Raw genomic sequence first — 16,590 nt, forward strand, 5'->3', positions numbered from 1 at the left:
GGCCCATGATATAGAAAAGGTATGGCGTCCTATGATATAGAAGAGGAATGGTGGCATGTGATATGGATGAGGTATGTGGCCCATGATATATAGAAGAGGTATGGTGGCCCATGATATAGAAGAGGTATGGTGGCCTGTGATAAAGGAGAGGAATGGTGGCACGTGATATGGACGAGGTATGTGGCACATGATATATAGAAGAGATATGGTGGCCCATGATATAGAAGAGGTATGGTGGCCCATGATATAGAAGAAGTATGGTGGCCTATGATATAGAAGAGGTATGGTGGCCTGTGATATAGAAGAGGTATGGTGGCCCATGGTATGGAAGAGGTATGGTGGCCTGTGATATAGGAGAGGAATGGTGGCACGTGATATGGACGAGGTATGTGGCCCATGATATATAGAAGAGGTATGGTGGCCCATGATATAGAAGACGTATGGTGGCCCATGATATAGAAGAGGTATGGCGGCCCATGATATAGAAGAGGTATGGTGGCCCATGGTATGGAAGAGGTATGGTGGCCTGTGATATAGGAGAGGAATGGTGGCACGTGATATGGATGAGGTATGTGGCCCATGATATAGAAGAGGTATGGTGGCCTGTGATATAGAAGAGGTATGGTGGCCCATGGTATGGAAGAGGTATGGTGGCCTGTGATATAGAAGAGGTATGGAGGCACATGATAGAAAAGAGGTATGGTGGCCCTTGTTATGGAAGAGGTATGGTGACCTGTGATATAGAAGTAGTATGGTGGCCCATATCTTCTTGCTTATCTCTGTTCTAGCACTGCAACCTCTATAAGACTCTTCAGCATTTAACAGATGCGTGTTTTCCCTGCCACATAGTGTGGTTCCATCCTCCAACCCCTACATAACTGCTAAGTCCTGTAGTGATGACGTGAGGTTGGAGAATGGATCCAGAGCACATGGTGGGGGCCACAAGTTTACATGGTGGGGGGAGCATTCTATAGTTCACAGAAAGAACAGGGGACATTGCTAGTTGTTAAAAATGCAGCAGAGAGAACGTGAAGTCAGCAAGATTTCTGGCAGGATCAACAAGTCTTTTTTTCAGTTGTCAAACAGATATAATAAAACGTTTTCATTTAACAAGCGAAAAGGGAGCAAATAAGAGAAATTCATTGTTAGGGTTTGCATACAGTTTAACTAAACACATGTATTCAATATTCCCTTTGGATATCGGCATTTTGAAATCTATTAAATACAAGCAAAATTGTGAAAAAAGAGATAAAGATATATATTAAAGCTGAACTCCGGGATAAGCAAATATTGTCTAAATACAAGTCATGTGTATTCTTCCTCGAAACTTGGTGAGCTTTGTGTATTTCTTCCAGATTTGTGCAGTAATCCAGAGTGAGACTTGGAGCTTCCTGTAATAAAGACCGGTCTCTGCTGTTCTCTCTCCTTGTACAGGGTGACTGGTCTTTTCTCTGCCCCCTCCTGTGATGAAGACCAGTCACTGCTGTTCTCTCTCTTGTGACTGGTCTTTTCTCTGCCCCCTCCTGTGATAAAGACCGGTCACTGTTGTTCTCTCTGCTTGTACAGGGTGACTGGTCTTTTCTCTGCCCCCTCCTGTGATAAAGACCGGTCACTGCTGTTCTCTCTCCTTGTGCAGGGTGACTGGTCTTTTGTCCGCCCCCTCCTGTGTTTGTCTTCAGGCAGTCTGTAATGGATGGAGACTGCTGGGTCCCTCCCACAGCTCTGCTCTCTGCACAGCCTATGTACAGACCTGTGATTACATCACCATTACTAATACGTGGTAATAAATGGGTTTGCATAGGCATTCGGTGGACACAAAGTGGATTTATATCCTTTGTGGCTATTAAGGAATATGTTTAAAGGAGAACTATGAGATGAGTGATTTCGACTCACCTCATAGTTCTAAGCCGACCTGTGACAATGAGACTGTCACAGGTCGGCTCAGTAGATCGGGGGTTGAGCGAACACATACCAGGTTCGCTCACCTCTCGATCCTGTCACAGCTCTCTGCCGTGACAGGGGGAGGGGTTGGATTCCCCTCTCCCCGCTCCGATCTGCCAGCGCTGACTGGCAGGACGGACGGGGGAGGGGGCGTGTACAGCTGGCTCTGCCTCTAGGTAGGCAGAGCCAGCTGTCACTCACGCAGCTGGGCGGATCACGTCATCTAAGTCGGGATCCGCTCCAGGTGCGGCGTCTCAGTATACCGCAAGCTGCAGCTCGCGGTATACTGAGCTTAGGGTAACGGGAGGACGCTAGTTTGTGTCCTCCCGTTACCCTAAGGAGAACTATGGGGAAAAACACTGACCCCATAGTTCTCCTTTAATGGATTTTTTTTGTGCCCAGCATTGAACTTTTAAGAATGACACGTAAAACCAAGCAATGTTGGGCTCTATTAAAATCAAAGAGAAAGTCAAAATTAAGAGTCCAACAAAAGCCCCTTTTCCAAGCTAGGAGTGAAGATGACGCCTCTCAATGTGAACATATGGCATTTCAGAGCACATCAAGCTGCATAGATGCCACAAAAGCTGATGTATGTACTAAACAGCAATTAAGGGCCTGATGAGTGAATCTAACCGCACAGTCACTGCTCTGAAACATCTTATTTTAGGTTATACGAGAGATGAAATTAATCTCTATTATAATTTTTTTTGAACTGTCAGTTTGAATATGTTAATTTTTAGATAAGTGATCTGATCACTGTACAGACTTTGTAAATGGAAAAATAAAAGTAGGTCACGTTCGCCTGTCCTCAGCTGCATGAGACGCGGCTTTGACTTGTAATGATGGATTGTATTACCAGGAAATGCTAATTCAGTCATTCGAACCATATACAGTGCTCAGAATATCAAGTGTCTTTGAACGGAGCGCAACAGTAAAACACAAAAATGTGACGCTGAAACAAACAAGGAACGCAGCCCACCTGGCCTGATCTTCAACCATAGAGTGGTTATAATGTACCAGACGACTCCAATGGGAAAAATGTTGCTGGTTATCTGGTGTCCTGGGAACACCTTGATACGGCAGATGTTCCCAACTCCACCCACAGCACTGTCCCTAAGTGAAAGATGCATCATCCAGCCAACAACGCCATCCATCGTCATCATTTCTGTCCCCCACCCTGAAATGAGACTTGTCCAAATATAGCTGACAATGAATAAACTATTGAGCTGATCTGGAATGTTAGGGCTGAGCCACACCACAACACTGTGCGCTGCAACCTATGCGTTGTCGTATGTTGATGAACGCTGAGCTGTGTGCTAAACAGCCAATTCAGATTGAATGGCACATGTGTTTTTGGGGTTTGTTGGGTTGACATTCACAATTAATGACAGCACAGCACAGAGCCCTAACGCACACAACATGTGTTACCGTACCGCGTGTATTACAGTATTACCGCAGTGCAATATACAGTTATATATCTATATATATAGATATATCTCTCTATATATAGATATATATACATACACACACACAAAATACGCACTGTATATTTTTTACCTTTATTGCGGCAATATTTTTCCAGTTCGAGTATGGTAAGAAACAGAACAATTGTAACTAACGTGGAATTGGACTTTAAAGCAGAACTTTGTGCAAAAACAATCATCTCAGATTTTTAATGATATGCTCCACATGTGCTACCTTGTCGTGACAGCTGCAAACACCTTGCATGCAAACAGTTCAGTACTCTTCTCCCCTGGAATCTAAAGGTTGACTATGGGAAAAATGGCTGGTGAATTTCTGTAGCCATCTTGCCTGTGGCAGCTCATTAAATATTAAAGCAGAAACATTATATTACAAGGTCTCTGTCTTCTCCCCTCCTATAAGCATGTTCGCCCATCCCTACTATCAGGTTTCCCTATTCTTACTATTATGTTTCCCTATCCCTACTATGATGTTACCCTATCTCTCCTACCATGTTCCCCTATCCCTACTGTCATGTCCCTTTCCATACTATCATGTTCCCCTATCCCTACTATGATGTTACCCTATCTCTCCTACCATGTTCCCCTATCCCTACTGTCATGTCCCTTTCCATACTATCATGTTCCCCTATCCCTACTATCATGGTCCCCTATCCCTACTGTCATGTTCCTTATCCCTACTATCATGTCCCCTATTCCTCCTATTATGTTCCCCTATCCCTACTATCCTGTTCCCTATCCCTACTATCATGTTCCCCTATCCCTACAGTCATGTCCCCTATCCCTACTGTCATGTTCCTTATCCCTACTATCATGCTCCCTATCCCTACTATTATGTTCCCCTATCCCTACTGTCATGTCCCCTATTCCTACTATTATGTTCCCCTGTCCCTACTATCCTGTTCCTTATCCCTACTATCATGTTCCCCTATCACTACAGTGATGTCCCATATTCCTACTATCATGTTTCCTATCCCTGTTATTATGTTCCCCTATCCCTACTACCATGACCGCATTGCGATCTTTCGTGTTCCTCAAACCTAAGAACCTGTTTTTTTCTATGTCTCCATGTACCAGAGCCGCACGATGGAGTGTTACTAGGGTCTCCCATAGGAGGTTGCATTGAGTTTTTTAAAGCCTTTGTAAGCATGTTCAGAACCCTAATTGCAATGAAGCCTTGATTAGCTCAGTGCTCTTCCTATCCTATTGTGTGTGCCGCTGTGCAGGGGATTATAGGGAGCTCATATCAAGACATATTCATATACATATACTAGAATGTAACATGTTTTCACTGATACATAACTGAATCAAAGTCCAACTTCAGCCAAAACTTCTGAGGACCCATTTAGATCTATGACTGTGAGCAGAGGTGTATTTTTTGTTGTTGTTATGCAGATGTCTTGTCATGCAGCAATTGCGCATCTTATTCATGCATTGACTTGCTTTATTGATGCATGTTTCCAAGCATTCTTGAATTTAGGGAAATAGGGTTAACAGGTATTAACCAAGGCTTGTTAATACCTGTTGCCAATGCATCATCAGCGCATTTTACATTGCTATCATATGCATTGATGCATTGCCATTGACTTCTATGGGCCTCCCAACGCCCATAATCACCAGGACAGGAAGATACAAATCTGACAAAGGTTCTAAACATTCCACACATTGCTGAAAAAAAGAATTTTGTTATCTCCATTTTTGGAGATATTTCTCATTGTTTCCTGTTCATATGGCACCCTGTGAATGGGTACAAAAATAAAGGTAAAATCTCCCCAGTAAGGTTCTAACCCTATCCCACTTGATCCAAACTTTTTATAAAAAGTTACACTTTAAAAATTTCACCTAAAGTACCTTTAACTGAGCAACTATGGCGAAGCCCTTTGCCTTCTTCAGTGTTGGTGTTTTTAATATTGTTCCTACAATTCCACTTTAAGAGCAGAATAGGCAAATCTATGATCCCATACAATTTTCTAAAATGCAGCAAACTCCTGCATAATGTTTGTTTAGTCTCTAACAGGTACCATAAGTAATCACTGAAATGCGAAGGTTAATCAGTACTCAATTACCAACCACAAACTGCATAATTGGCTTCACTCGATGAGTATGTAGATTAATTCATCGCAATTTAATACATTTTGCTTTTCCCATCTCAGGGGACAGTAATCCCGCCTTCTGCAGATGAGTAGGGCTGATGAGCTATTTACCAAGCTATTTAAAAAAGCAGGATGGGCGGATTCATTCTGAATTGTCTGCCCCTAATGGTCGGTATTGAGAAATGCTGAATGTTTTTTTTTTGACCATCAATATTTTTTTAACTGAGAGTCAGATACCATGTACGTAAAACAAATATCAATTAAAACCAGAATAAACTGACTTTAAAAGTACCACACAAGATCTAGTATTCCATAAAATATCAAATTTATTATACACAGAAACAAAACAAAACTATCTTTTACTTATTTTTAATGTTTGTTTTATTTTTATTTATTTTTTACTTTAAATTTTCATTGTGGTATATAGAAATTGAGAAACAATACCATCTGTACACAACTAGATACAATATTTCCAATATCCATCATCAATAATAATACAAGGTTACAGTTTAAGTTAGTTATAGGAGATGGTACATATCAATATAGCAAGGGAATGGCAATTGCAAACTGCTAATTTTAATATATGTAAAAAAAGAAGAAAGGGAAAATAATAAAAACTTTAACAGAAAAACAGAAATAAGGATTCTCGCTTGAGATTCACCTAGTTGTGTTGTGCGTCCAATGGATATAGACAAGGGTTAGAGCTGGATAAAGCCTCTTTTCAGGTACTGAAACAAAAAAAATTCTGGTTTTTAAAACTCAACTCCTGGTAAAAGAATCAGAAACTCAATTGGCCATCATGAGTTAAAAAAACCCAAAATGTTCTGGCGGCAATTGCCGCCTCTTCTTTAGTGTTGTTCATAGCACACTGATACAGTGATAGTTTTGTTGGATCAGTAAGCCTTATGTCTCTGGCAGTAAAACGGTTAATGTATACTATAATCAAGTTAGTATTTCGCATTTTTCACTGTAAAGTAGGGACCGGCCAGAAAGGAATCCCTTTGAGGCAGTTGGCCAGAGAGGGATCACTTAAACGCACTTGGCCAAAGAAGGATAACTCTGGGGCAATTGGCCAGAGAGGAATCATTTTGAAGCAGCTGGCCAGAGACAAATCACTTTGAGGTCGTTGCAGTGTCGTCACAAGGGGGGTGCGGCCCGCACCCAGGTGTCACCATTGCAGGGGTGACACCTAAATGACTAACAGTCATTTTGGTGTCACCCCCCTCTAAAAAGTCGGGCACTCGTTCACGGACTGAGGAGGGGAGAGGAGGGGATCCGGCGGCATACCTCATCCCGCCGGGTGAACATCCCTTCCTCTCTCTGCCGGTGTCCATCACCTAGATGGCCGCCGGCAGGCATCAATCAGATGGTCGCGCATGCGCAATGACGTTACGTGACCCGACCTCGGGACGCCCCTGGATAGTTGGCCAGAAAGGGATCACTTTGATGCAGTTGGCCAGAGAAGGATCACTTTGATGCAGTTGGCCAAAAAAGGAATCACTTAGATACAGTTGGCCAGAGAGGAATCATTTAGATGCATTTGGCAAGAGATGGATCACTGTGAAGTGGTTGGCCAGAGAGGGATCACCTAGTTGGCCAGATAGGAATCATTTTGAAGCAGCTTGCCAGAGAGGAATCACTTTGACACAATTGGCCAGAGAGGGATCATTTTGACTCAACTGGCCAGAGAAAGATCACTTTGAGGCAGTTGATCAGAGTCGGGTCACTTTGATAGAGGTGGCTAAAGAGGGATCACTTAGATGGGGTTGGACAGAAAGGAATTACTTTGAAGCAGTTGGCGAGAGGGATCACTTTGAGGCAGTTGGCCAGCTTGAACACGATTGCAATACATGCAAACAAAAAATCCCTGCTTTTATGGAAAAGCTTGCTAGAAATATGCTAGAAGTTCTTAGCAGGGTTAAATTGAGAATTTCTCACTTTAATCTTGCTTCCCAATGCCTACGCTTGACTTCCTTCTGATACCCGCATACCCTTATCCTCTTCGAAGAAGGACCGGCGAGCAGAAAGAAAAAAAAAAAGAAAAATGAAAAAGCCAAAATTTCCTCTGCAAAGTGGTCGAAAAACAAAAAAAAAAAAAGACAAATTGTATCAAGAGAGGAGAATGAAAACATAAGACAGAAGCGGGGGAGTCTTCTCGCAATGTACTAAAGTCTGTTTTATGTTTGCTTGATGGGATTGTCTCAGTATGGGGGCATTAAAACCGACAGAGGCCTGTCATTTTTTTTCACGTCACCTGTTGCGAGAGCCTCTGCCGCATTAATATCTATCATGCAAATCGTCGCGGCAAACAAATAAAGAAAGAGAGGAGCGCAGAGAGCTCCGCCGTCAGGAATTAGAAATACAGCTTACCAAAGTGACGGATGACTTTTCATTACGCCATTTTGCCATTAAATTCTCGTTGTTTTAAATGAAGTTCCCAAAATAGGCCGGTTTATACCTGCGTAATGCGATTTTCAGCCAATTTTCGCTGAATATTTGGCGGGGAGACAGGGAGAGGACGCAGAAGGGATAATTACTTTTTTTTTTGTGTTAAGAGGGATGTTGAAATCTGTCCAAACACAAAGCAAATAATCCCAGCTCATCGCTAAAGGCTTTGTCTGCTCTGTCCATGTGCGGTGCGGAGGACGCCAATCTCCTTGTACATAAAATGATCCTGTAGCACTCTGTTGTGCAAGAGGCTTAAAATAAATCTGAGAATATGGGAGCGGCCATTGCTGCTGTTTAAAGGTGCAGGCTTTGTGGCTTTCATGCTGACCCTGTCTTCACTACCATACCGTAAAGATGTAAAGAGATGTCTGTAGCCATTTAAAGTCTATGTATATCCAAGAACCAAAATGCATTCGGTTACAGCCTAACAGTCCTTAGATGTGGTGTCTGCATTAGTTTCCTGTTTTAAAGTTATTTTTTCCTTTATTTTCACCTGGTGATCCTACCAGTAACACACTTACTGTACTAGGGTGATAAGAGTTCACTCCTTGTACTGTATCTATCAGGGACATGCGGTCAGGGGAGGCAGAGCCTCTCCTAGTATTATGGAGGAAAAAGCTGTCAGCTTCAAGTCTGAAGCTGACAGCTTTTTCTCCATTCAGAGCGGCTTCTAGCTTGTAACCTGTCATGGACAGAGCGCTGCCTGGTAATTACAGGCGGCGCTGCATCTGGCTTTTGACAGCTAAGTTAGGTTACACAGCAGCAGACTTCCCCACTGCTTGTGTAACCTAACATAATGTGGCAAGAGCTGCAATAGCCTATACTCTGTGTTAGAGGCTTGAGCTCTGTGGATGGTTTGGACCAATCCAAACCAATCCACAGAGCTTAAGGTTTTAATTAAAGAGCAGCCTCAAAAGCTACTTCTGTGCTTTCCATCTGGACAACCCACAATGCTCTGCAAACCAAATGCCAGAGATTTTAGATAAATAATGGGATGACAGAATGACAGATAATCAAATTATTAGTTTTCATATTTAAAAAAAACAGCTTTTAGTTATATATGTACATAGGTTCATAGTCCATTGCCTACAAACACTCTAGTGGTTAACTTTGAAGAAAGAAAACCCTTTATTTAGAGTGTAAAATAAATAATAATTTTCCTTGTGACCTCTGACCTGTATTTGACATATTCACCGAAGAAACACACAACCCAGAAATGGCCCAGTGCCCACAAACATACACATACGTTCATGTATATTCTTCAATAAGACAAAGTAACCATTCACTGAAAATATATGACGGCTTCCCTTTAAAAAAAACCTCCATTTTAACATATACAATATTGCCCAATAAACATACACATGTCTTATTCAAAGTGCCCACATGCACCTTGGAGCCCCTGCAGATGTTTAATTACATAACCGCTACCAACCAAGTTCCCAGTCAATGTTCCAGATTTTGGAGTTAGGTGACAATTTGTTTTAGATTTTAATGGATTAAAGTCATTACAAATATATTATAAATACTATCAGGGCTATTCATAAAAGTGTGAAGAGTTTTGAGAAGGCAGGAGAAGTGAACAATGTGGGACAACATAGCCGAACTGGAAAGTGAGCTGAATTGGAGAATTTTTCCAAATCAGCTATGTTGTCCTAGATTGTTCACTGCTCCTGCCTTCTCCAAACTCTTCACCCTTTTATGAATAGCCCTGTATATGTCTGTTTATGTTAGCATTATGACAAACATGTTTGGATCATGGTAGGACATGCATGTTTTATACCTAGGGTTTGCAAAATGTCAGATCAATATCCTATAGCATTATACAGCATCTTTTGTTCTGGTGTCTGCAATGCTCTAAGGCACATTATGCATGCGGTCTGGTGCAAGCACTATTTTGATCGCACCGGACCGTACCGCAGGCATAATGTGCCTTGCGATCCCGTGTGGCCGATCGCATTGCGGCCGGAGGGCGTGGCTACGGTGCCATTCACTTGAATGGCCTGCCACACCCCCTCCTGCCCCACTAAAAAGTGAGCCGGCCGCAATGCGAGACAGCGCGTTCTGGCCAGAATCGGGCCGGAACGCACTGCATCTAGTGTGAACGGGCGCTAAAATATGCCATTCATAGTGACAGTAGCCATTGTGTGGACTGGATACACATCCTTGAGCCGGCAGTTTACTAGGAAGCAGTGATATCACCAAAAGGGTTGGTCCACTCACAGATATTTGTGGTTTTGGATAAGGTGCAGGGGCCTTTTTCTCATAGGTTACGGGGATCCCAGCTTTGTCTACTTTGCACACTCTTTCTCCTTTTTTAAAAAAAAAAAAGGCTTGTTTACACCAACTGTGTTGGGCAGCCCAACAACGTAGTCCCAACTCAGGAACAAGGCAACTTTCCTTATGTCCTATGGCTTCAGTTTACACCAATGTGCTGGTTTGGTGTTCCATTTGCATTTATGCGCAGTGTGTTCCACTTTTGTGCGCAGCACAAATTAATGACATACAGTTGGGTAAAAGAAAAGGAAGCGAGGCCTGCAATGAACAGACTTTATTTTAAACACCCTTTAATATAGGGAGGAAGAGTAAGAACCTTGAAAGGTCTTTATTGGTGTCTGTGACCCCCTCACTTCTTGACCTAGTGACAGCTTTTGTATGACTGGATGTCACTCAGACGGGAGGCAAGGGGAAACCTAGCAGAGGTACCGACCTTTCCAACTCTGATTAAAATAAATAATTTTTTCATTCTATCCAAAACCGAAAATGAAATTTAGTTCTGGTTGGAATTAGGCTGTAAAGAAGGGGATATGTCTCATAGCAAAACTCATCAAGGAACATAGAAAGGATGAGAGCACCACGGGTCCAATGTGAGTCCAGTAAATCTTTATTGAACATGACAAAAGGTCAGAGGAGAAGTTTTGGGGGCTCAAAACTTCCCCTGGCAGCATACTGAACAACAAATTGTAACATTAAAGTAGTAGTTAGGTCACCGATCGGGCTGCTGCAACGCATTGGCTTTCTCTTCTGACCTACGGTCATGTGCAAAAAACAACAACTGGAGTCACACTAGATCTGCGATACACTCATCCTTTCTACCTTGTTTAGACAATTCTAGGGACCCCCATGGATACCAGTGATTTGGATTTCAAGCCATCCCCTTCCTACTTTTGGGTTTAGTGCTCTACCAAGACATCTACTGTAAAACTCCAAGGGTAATACATTTCATGGTTAACTTTTGTAGTGATCTTTGCAAGATTTCAAGACACTAAGCCACTTCATCTAGCTAGGACCATCTGCTTCAAATGTGTGCTAAGCTATCCATTAGAGTTTGCCAGAGGCACTACCCTCACTTTATTTAATTTTTTTACCAAAACCACACATTTTTCAATTTTCGAAAACTAGCAGGGGACCACACTTCAGCTTATGCCTCACCCTTTGATTATGTCACTGTTTCCTAATGCATAGGTGAAACACAGCTTTGGAAATAAATAGCTGCCCCACAATGTAGCTCAAAGCATGACTCTAACATATCTGATTCCAAACATCAACAAATGGCCAATGGACACGTCAACACAACATACAGGACACCAGCACATTAAAGACCAGCTAAAGTCAGAGTTTGAAATAATTAACCTTGTAAATAGTACGTTAGACTTGTCTTGTCCCATTAAGCCTATATGTGCTTTTGAACTATCCACCATGGCCAAACAGGTACCAACTGCATTTGTAAAAAAAAATTCCAAAGTGTGTTTTTAAAGTGCACAGTCTTTTATCATGCACAAATCTTATGAATTTTTTTTCTCTGTACCATGCAGGAATCATAGGAAGATGGAATGCACGGTTTATGTGAGCATTCTGTAGACAGCAGTGGATAATTTGCTTGCAGGATGCTTATGAGAACATTCTGCAGCCACTGCTCAGCTAAAGATCTTTTGACATCGAAAACATGAATATTTACACTGCGTCCAAATGATTAGCTCAAAAGCTTGTGGAACCAATAAGGGACAAGACTGATTGTAATGGTAGAAAATAAATTTGCAGAATGTGTGATTTCACCCCCATTCCTTAAAATGTTCACATTTGTAAAGCAAAAAGGTGGAATCGGGCATTAAAGGATCATTCCACCCAAAACTGATATCTTGCTGGTGGGCAGAATCACCATCTGGCTTCACATATAATACTTTATATAACCAAAAATTGTGGCTAGGGTTGAGGTTCGTGTAAGCTGCTACCATAGGTTCAAGGTAGAGCCTGTAGGTTTGAGCACTGCAGTCCCAACACATCTATGTAGAGATTTGCATTCAACCATAATGCACAGCATGGTCTATGAACTATGACCATAGGGCTTAGACAGGCCAATAAGTGTGCTTTAAGATATGCAAGCCCACTCACTTTAACAGGAGGTTCACAGAGCAGCCATAGTGCCAGTGAATTGGAAGTTGTTGTAGGTAAAGTTCAAGTAAAGCCTGTGCAGTCCCAGCTAACTTCTGTGTAGATTTACATGCAACCATAATGCACTGCATGGCCTATGAACTATGACCAGAAGGCGTAGATGGGCCAATAAGTGTGCTTTAAGATATGAAAGCCCCCTCACTTTAAAAGGGGTTTCACAGAGCAGCCATAGTGCCAGTGAATTGGAAGCTGTTGTGGGGAATGTTTAAAGTGGAACTCCAATATTTCAAAGGTTAACCATTGCAGTGGGGCTACCCCAAAATAGCAAGGGTTAAGTGCTTCTTTTATTTTAGGGGGTGAAAACAAAGAAGAAATAGTCACCTGATCCCAAATCCTGTCTAGCTGCTAGACTGGTCCCCACAGCCTTTGCTGCTCCGGGCTTCAAGCAGTCTAAGGACCTGTGGAATCCTCACATCTAATACGTGTCTATTCTATTACACATGAAGATGCCGGAGCAGGGGGGGAAGAGAGGTGAGTGGTCACTGCCGAAGGACCGAGGATCAGGTGAGTATTTATTCTTCATTTTCGTTCCTTGAGAAAAATGAGGAGTTAATCCTTGCTCTACATGGGTAGCCCCACAAACGAGGGTTAACGTTTCAAAATCTTGGAGTTCTTTAATGAAAACTGACAAACTGCATAGGGATTGATTAGAATCAGTTAAGATCCTAATCTTATACTAATATGTACTTAAAATCTAAATGCAAGCTCTTTGGGCAACTTATTGCCTTTTTTGTTCTTATTATTGTTCTCTTTCATTTCATTCTGTGGTTGATTTGAGATCACTTTTAGCTGCTGTCCTGTCCATAGCAAGAATTCCCTTTAAAAAAATGGACTGAGGTGATATTTTGGTGTTTTTTATTTATTTTGGGAGCATATCGATTTTATGTTGCTCCTAAGCCACCTCACATTATTTCACCCAGATTCAAGGCACCCCCATATTCCCATTACAGATAAAATAAACCACTGTCTAGCTGATGGCCAATTCTACACTGCTGTATCCTTTGTAGTATTCTTAATTCTTGTAGTAAAGCCCCACCCTGTGTTTTTGTCTCTAGTAAATTTAGGCCTAACCTTGCTATTTAAATTTGTCCTGCTGCTGGCTAATTTTACACTGCTGTGTCATCTACATTTTGGCCGATTCTTCCTCAAATGCAAAATGTATCATCAGTCTCTTAATGCTTGTTGGATATATCGCATTCCAAAACCACGGCCAATTATATGGAGCTAGCCTTTCCTTTGTGGCTATAATAGGTTACATTCTTCTGGGAAGATTCTGCAGTGTGAATGATTGCCCATTCATCCAAAAGAGCATTTGTGAGCTCAGGTTGGCTCACAACAGGCATTCCAATTTACACCAAATGTGTTTGGTATTGTTGAGGTCAGGGCTCTGTGCAGGCCACTTGAGTTCCTGCACATTAAACCGACCAAATCATGTCTTTATGGAGATGGTTTTGTGCACCTGAATTTAGGAGGGATGTCCACATACTTTTGGCCATATGATGTATATCTTCTGGACTTCATTGGTGATTTTTTCTTGCAACATTAATTCTACATCTTTTCAAATGCTATGGGCATTATGAGGTAGGCTGATAATTTTCATTCATATGACATTATGGCATATTCATCAAGAGAGACAAGACTGGGAATATGTTGCTGCGGGAATTCTTGAGACACACATGACATTGGATGTTTCAGCCCTTCAAGGTCCACCCGTGGCTGACATATCAAATTTGGGTGAACTGTGGACTGACCCTTTTATGCTATTGATAGGTTGAGCGGACAGATGGCACATGACATGGCAAAGCAGAGAGAAAGTACCCAAACATACTTGAGTGTATGTGGACACTGACCTGAGCTGGTGACAGGACTAGTGGTGGAAGGCTCAATTATTTCTACAGTGAGGGAGAAGGAAAGAAAAACAAAACAAGAGGTTGGGTATTAATCATACACCGTATGGAAGACAGACATAGAATGAGACAGGCAACATTCATGCAACAAACAGGTGTTTACAGGGAAAAAGACTATTCATTACTCAAACTACCTGGACATAACGCACAAGTGGCATGAATTTATGTCCAACATACCATAATGTCTGGAAGTCCCCCTGCCAGCGCTTTAAGACTGATGGATTTTGTTACCTATTTTATTTGGATTTACAGTACAAGATAAAAGGGAGACCTGGTCAGCTGTGATGTCTCATGAGGAATGAAATCTTAATTGCTGGTCTAGTGATTATTGCAGAAGTACTTATCTCTGATCATGGAAAGGAACACTGTGCCGTTGTGCAGTGAATCCATCTAGCTCCTCCCCTACCAGAAGCCTAATTTCTGGGTGTCCCTACTATGTTTGTTTTCACTGGGAGAAGGAAACGTGTGCTGAACACGCACCCAACCACCCCTACCTCCAAAGGTGCTCTTACCACCAAAGATTACCCCGCCATGCTGACATATTTGAGGATACCTTGGTTCTAGAAAACATACAGCCTTCTTCCCAGCAATCCTTCCCCTGGCTAGTTAGGTAATTGCCACACGTTAGTCCTCGTTCTCTTAAAATATACAGTATGTCCAGGTATTGCCCAAATTTACCACCAAACCTCCCTCTATACCTGTAGATCAGGGGCAGGCAATGTTGGCACTCCATCTTTGGTGGCACGACAAATCTTGTCATGCCTCTGCCTCTCGGAGCCATACATGTGGCTGCCAGTCTTGCAATGCCTCATGGGACTTGTAATTCCACAACAGCTGGAGTGCCAAAGTTGCCTACCCCTGTTCTAGATCATGTATCAGCATGATTTTATTTCACCTTCTTCCCGTAACAGGAAGCAGCTTTTATTATTTCCTATGATATCATGACCAAGCATGTACACTTTTTGCTCTGTTCCTATTTACATATAAGTATACCCTCAGAATTACATCTCCCAAGAGCCCTGTCCCTATGCACAGTATATGGGCATGTTCTTAGGAGTCAAGGCAGCAGCACTGTTTTGTTGAAAAAGAAATCAATATATGTATGTGGAGTGGCAACGTAAAGGGTGGAGGAAGGATGGAGTTCTGACAACGCTGCTTGGGATTTCAATGCACCGGAGGCATTGTGTTGTCAGCTTAACAGCAAGCGAGGAGCAGACTGGATTTCTGGGAGATTACAGGTATTTTTCCTTACTTATTTGCAGAATTTTTAAAGAAACAAAACATGCGGTAATGTACACGTCCTGCAGATATGGACTGAATGTGTGTCTTTTTATTTTATCCAGACATACACTTAAACCCTTCTAGGACTACATCCTCCTCCTCCCATCATGCAACACTAGCTGAACAGATCTCACTGGCGCTTCACCCTTCCAATCAACCATCCTTGCTCGTGTCTATTTTTTGAATGGCTTCTCTTTAGGATAGTGCAAATTGCTTACAGTTTGACACGGCTAAATATCTTCCCACCGATAGCACATTATAGTTTGCATTTAAATTCATCGAGTTGTTTTCCCGAAACACAAAAAAACCTATCCGGAGCCGGAGAGTTTTTAATATTCCTGTGACGCCATGCCAGCTCCTCCATGTTTGATCCGCTAAATCTGCATTGCTGCTTGACCCATTTTACCTAATTGTAACAGGAGGTATTTTTCTCCCACAGTAAATTGGGCTCTAGGAAGTCGAGGAGAACAGAAGATCCCAAGCTGAAAAGCCTGACAGCGTTTCCACTTGAAGCTCTGGAAAAAGACAGACGCGCGTACGCCGAGCCTGGGATGGCTGCCAAAACAAAGGCAAGCGGAATAATCCTCCATAAAGTCAGGTGGATGTCGAGCAGAGTGAGAGGCTGAAAGGATTCCTTGTGTGAGTGTCACAGTTGCTTACTTTGCAGCAAAACTTTTTGCCTGGCAGCTTATTGACGGAAAGTTGGGAAAGGCACACAGACTGTTTGAACGGAGGGACAGCAGAGGCTCAGCACGGGGGAATATATAAATATACCTTACACTCTTTTTAATTCTGAAACACTAAACCACTGTCTGACTGGCAGATATCTTGGGCCTTTCTTTTTTAGGTTATTTATTACAAGGTGGTGGAGTCAGAGGATCTTAGGTTGCAATAGCATAAAAAGCAATAGTTGTAAAAAAATATCCGATTTCAATGAAAAGGAAGTATCCATATTAAGGGTGTAACATGAAACATGGTCACGTTCCTCAG

At 42.2% G+C, this 16,590-nt stretch overlaps 1 protein-coding gene across 4 annotated transcripts in view; it reads right to left on the minus strand.

Annotated features, from left to right (window-relative positions):
• The window catches only part of NEGR1 (neuronal growth regulator 1), a 429,891-nt gene that overhangs the window by 50,283 nt on the left and 363,018 nt on the right, over positions 1-16,590 (minus strand). For 2 of the 4 annotated variants that reach the window (XM_018576882.1, XM_018576881.1), the window contains exon 7: positions 14,263-14,304. The exons of the other annotated variants lie outside the window; for them this stretch is intronic. In XM_018576882.1, the coding sequence (XP_018432384.1) occupies positions 14,263-14,304 (42 nt within the window). The remainder of the gene's footprint in view (positions 1-14,262; positions 14,305-16,590) is intronic. 4 annotated transcript variants of the gene reach the window in all.

The sequence above is a fragment of the Nanorana parkeri genome, unplaced genomic scaffold (assembly GCF_000935625.1).
Source record: "Nanorana parkeri isolate BGI_ZX_2015 unplaced genomic scaffold, ASM93562v1 scaffold79, whole genome shotgun sequence".
Classification (NCBI taxonomy): Eukaryota; Metazoa; Chordata; class Amphibia; order Anura; family Dicroglossidae; genus Nanorana; species Nanorana parkeri.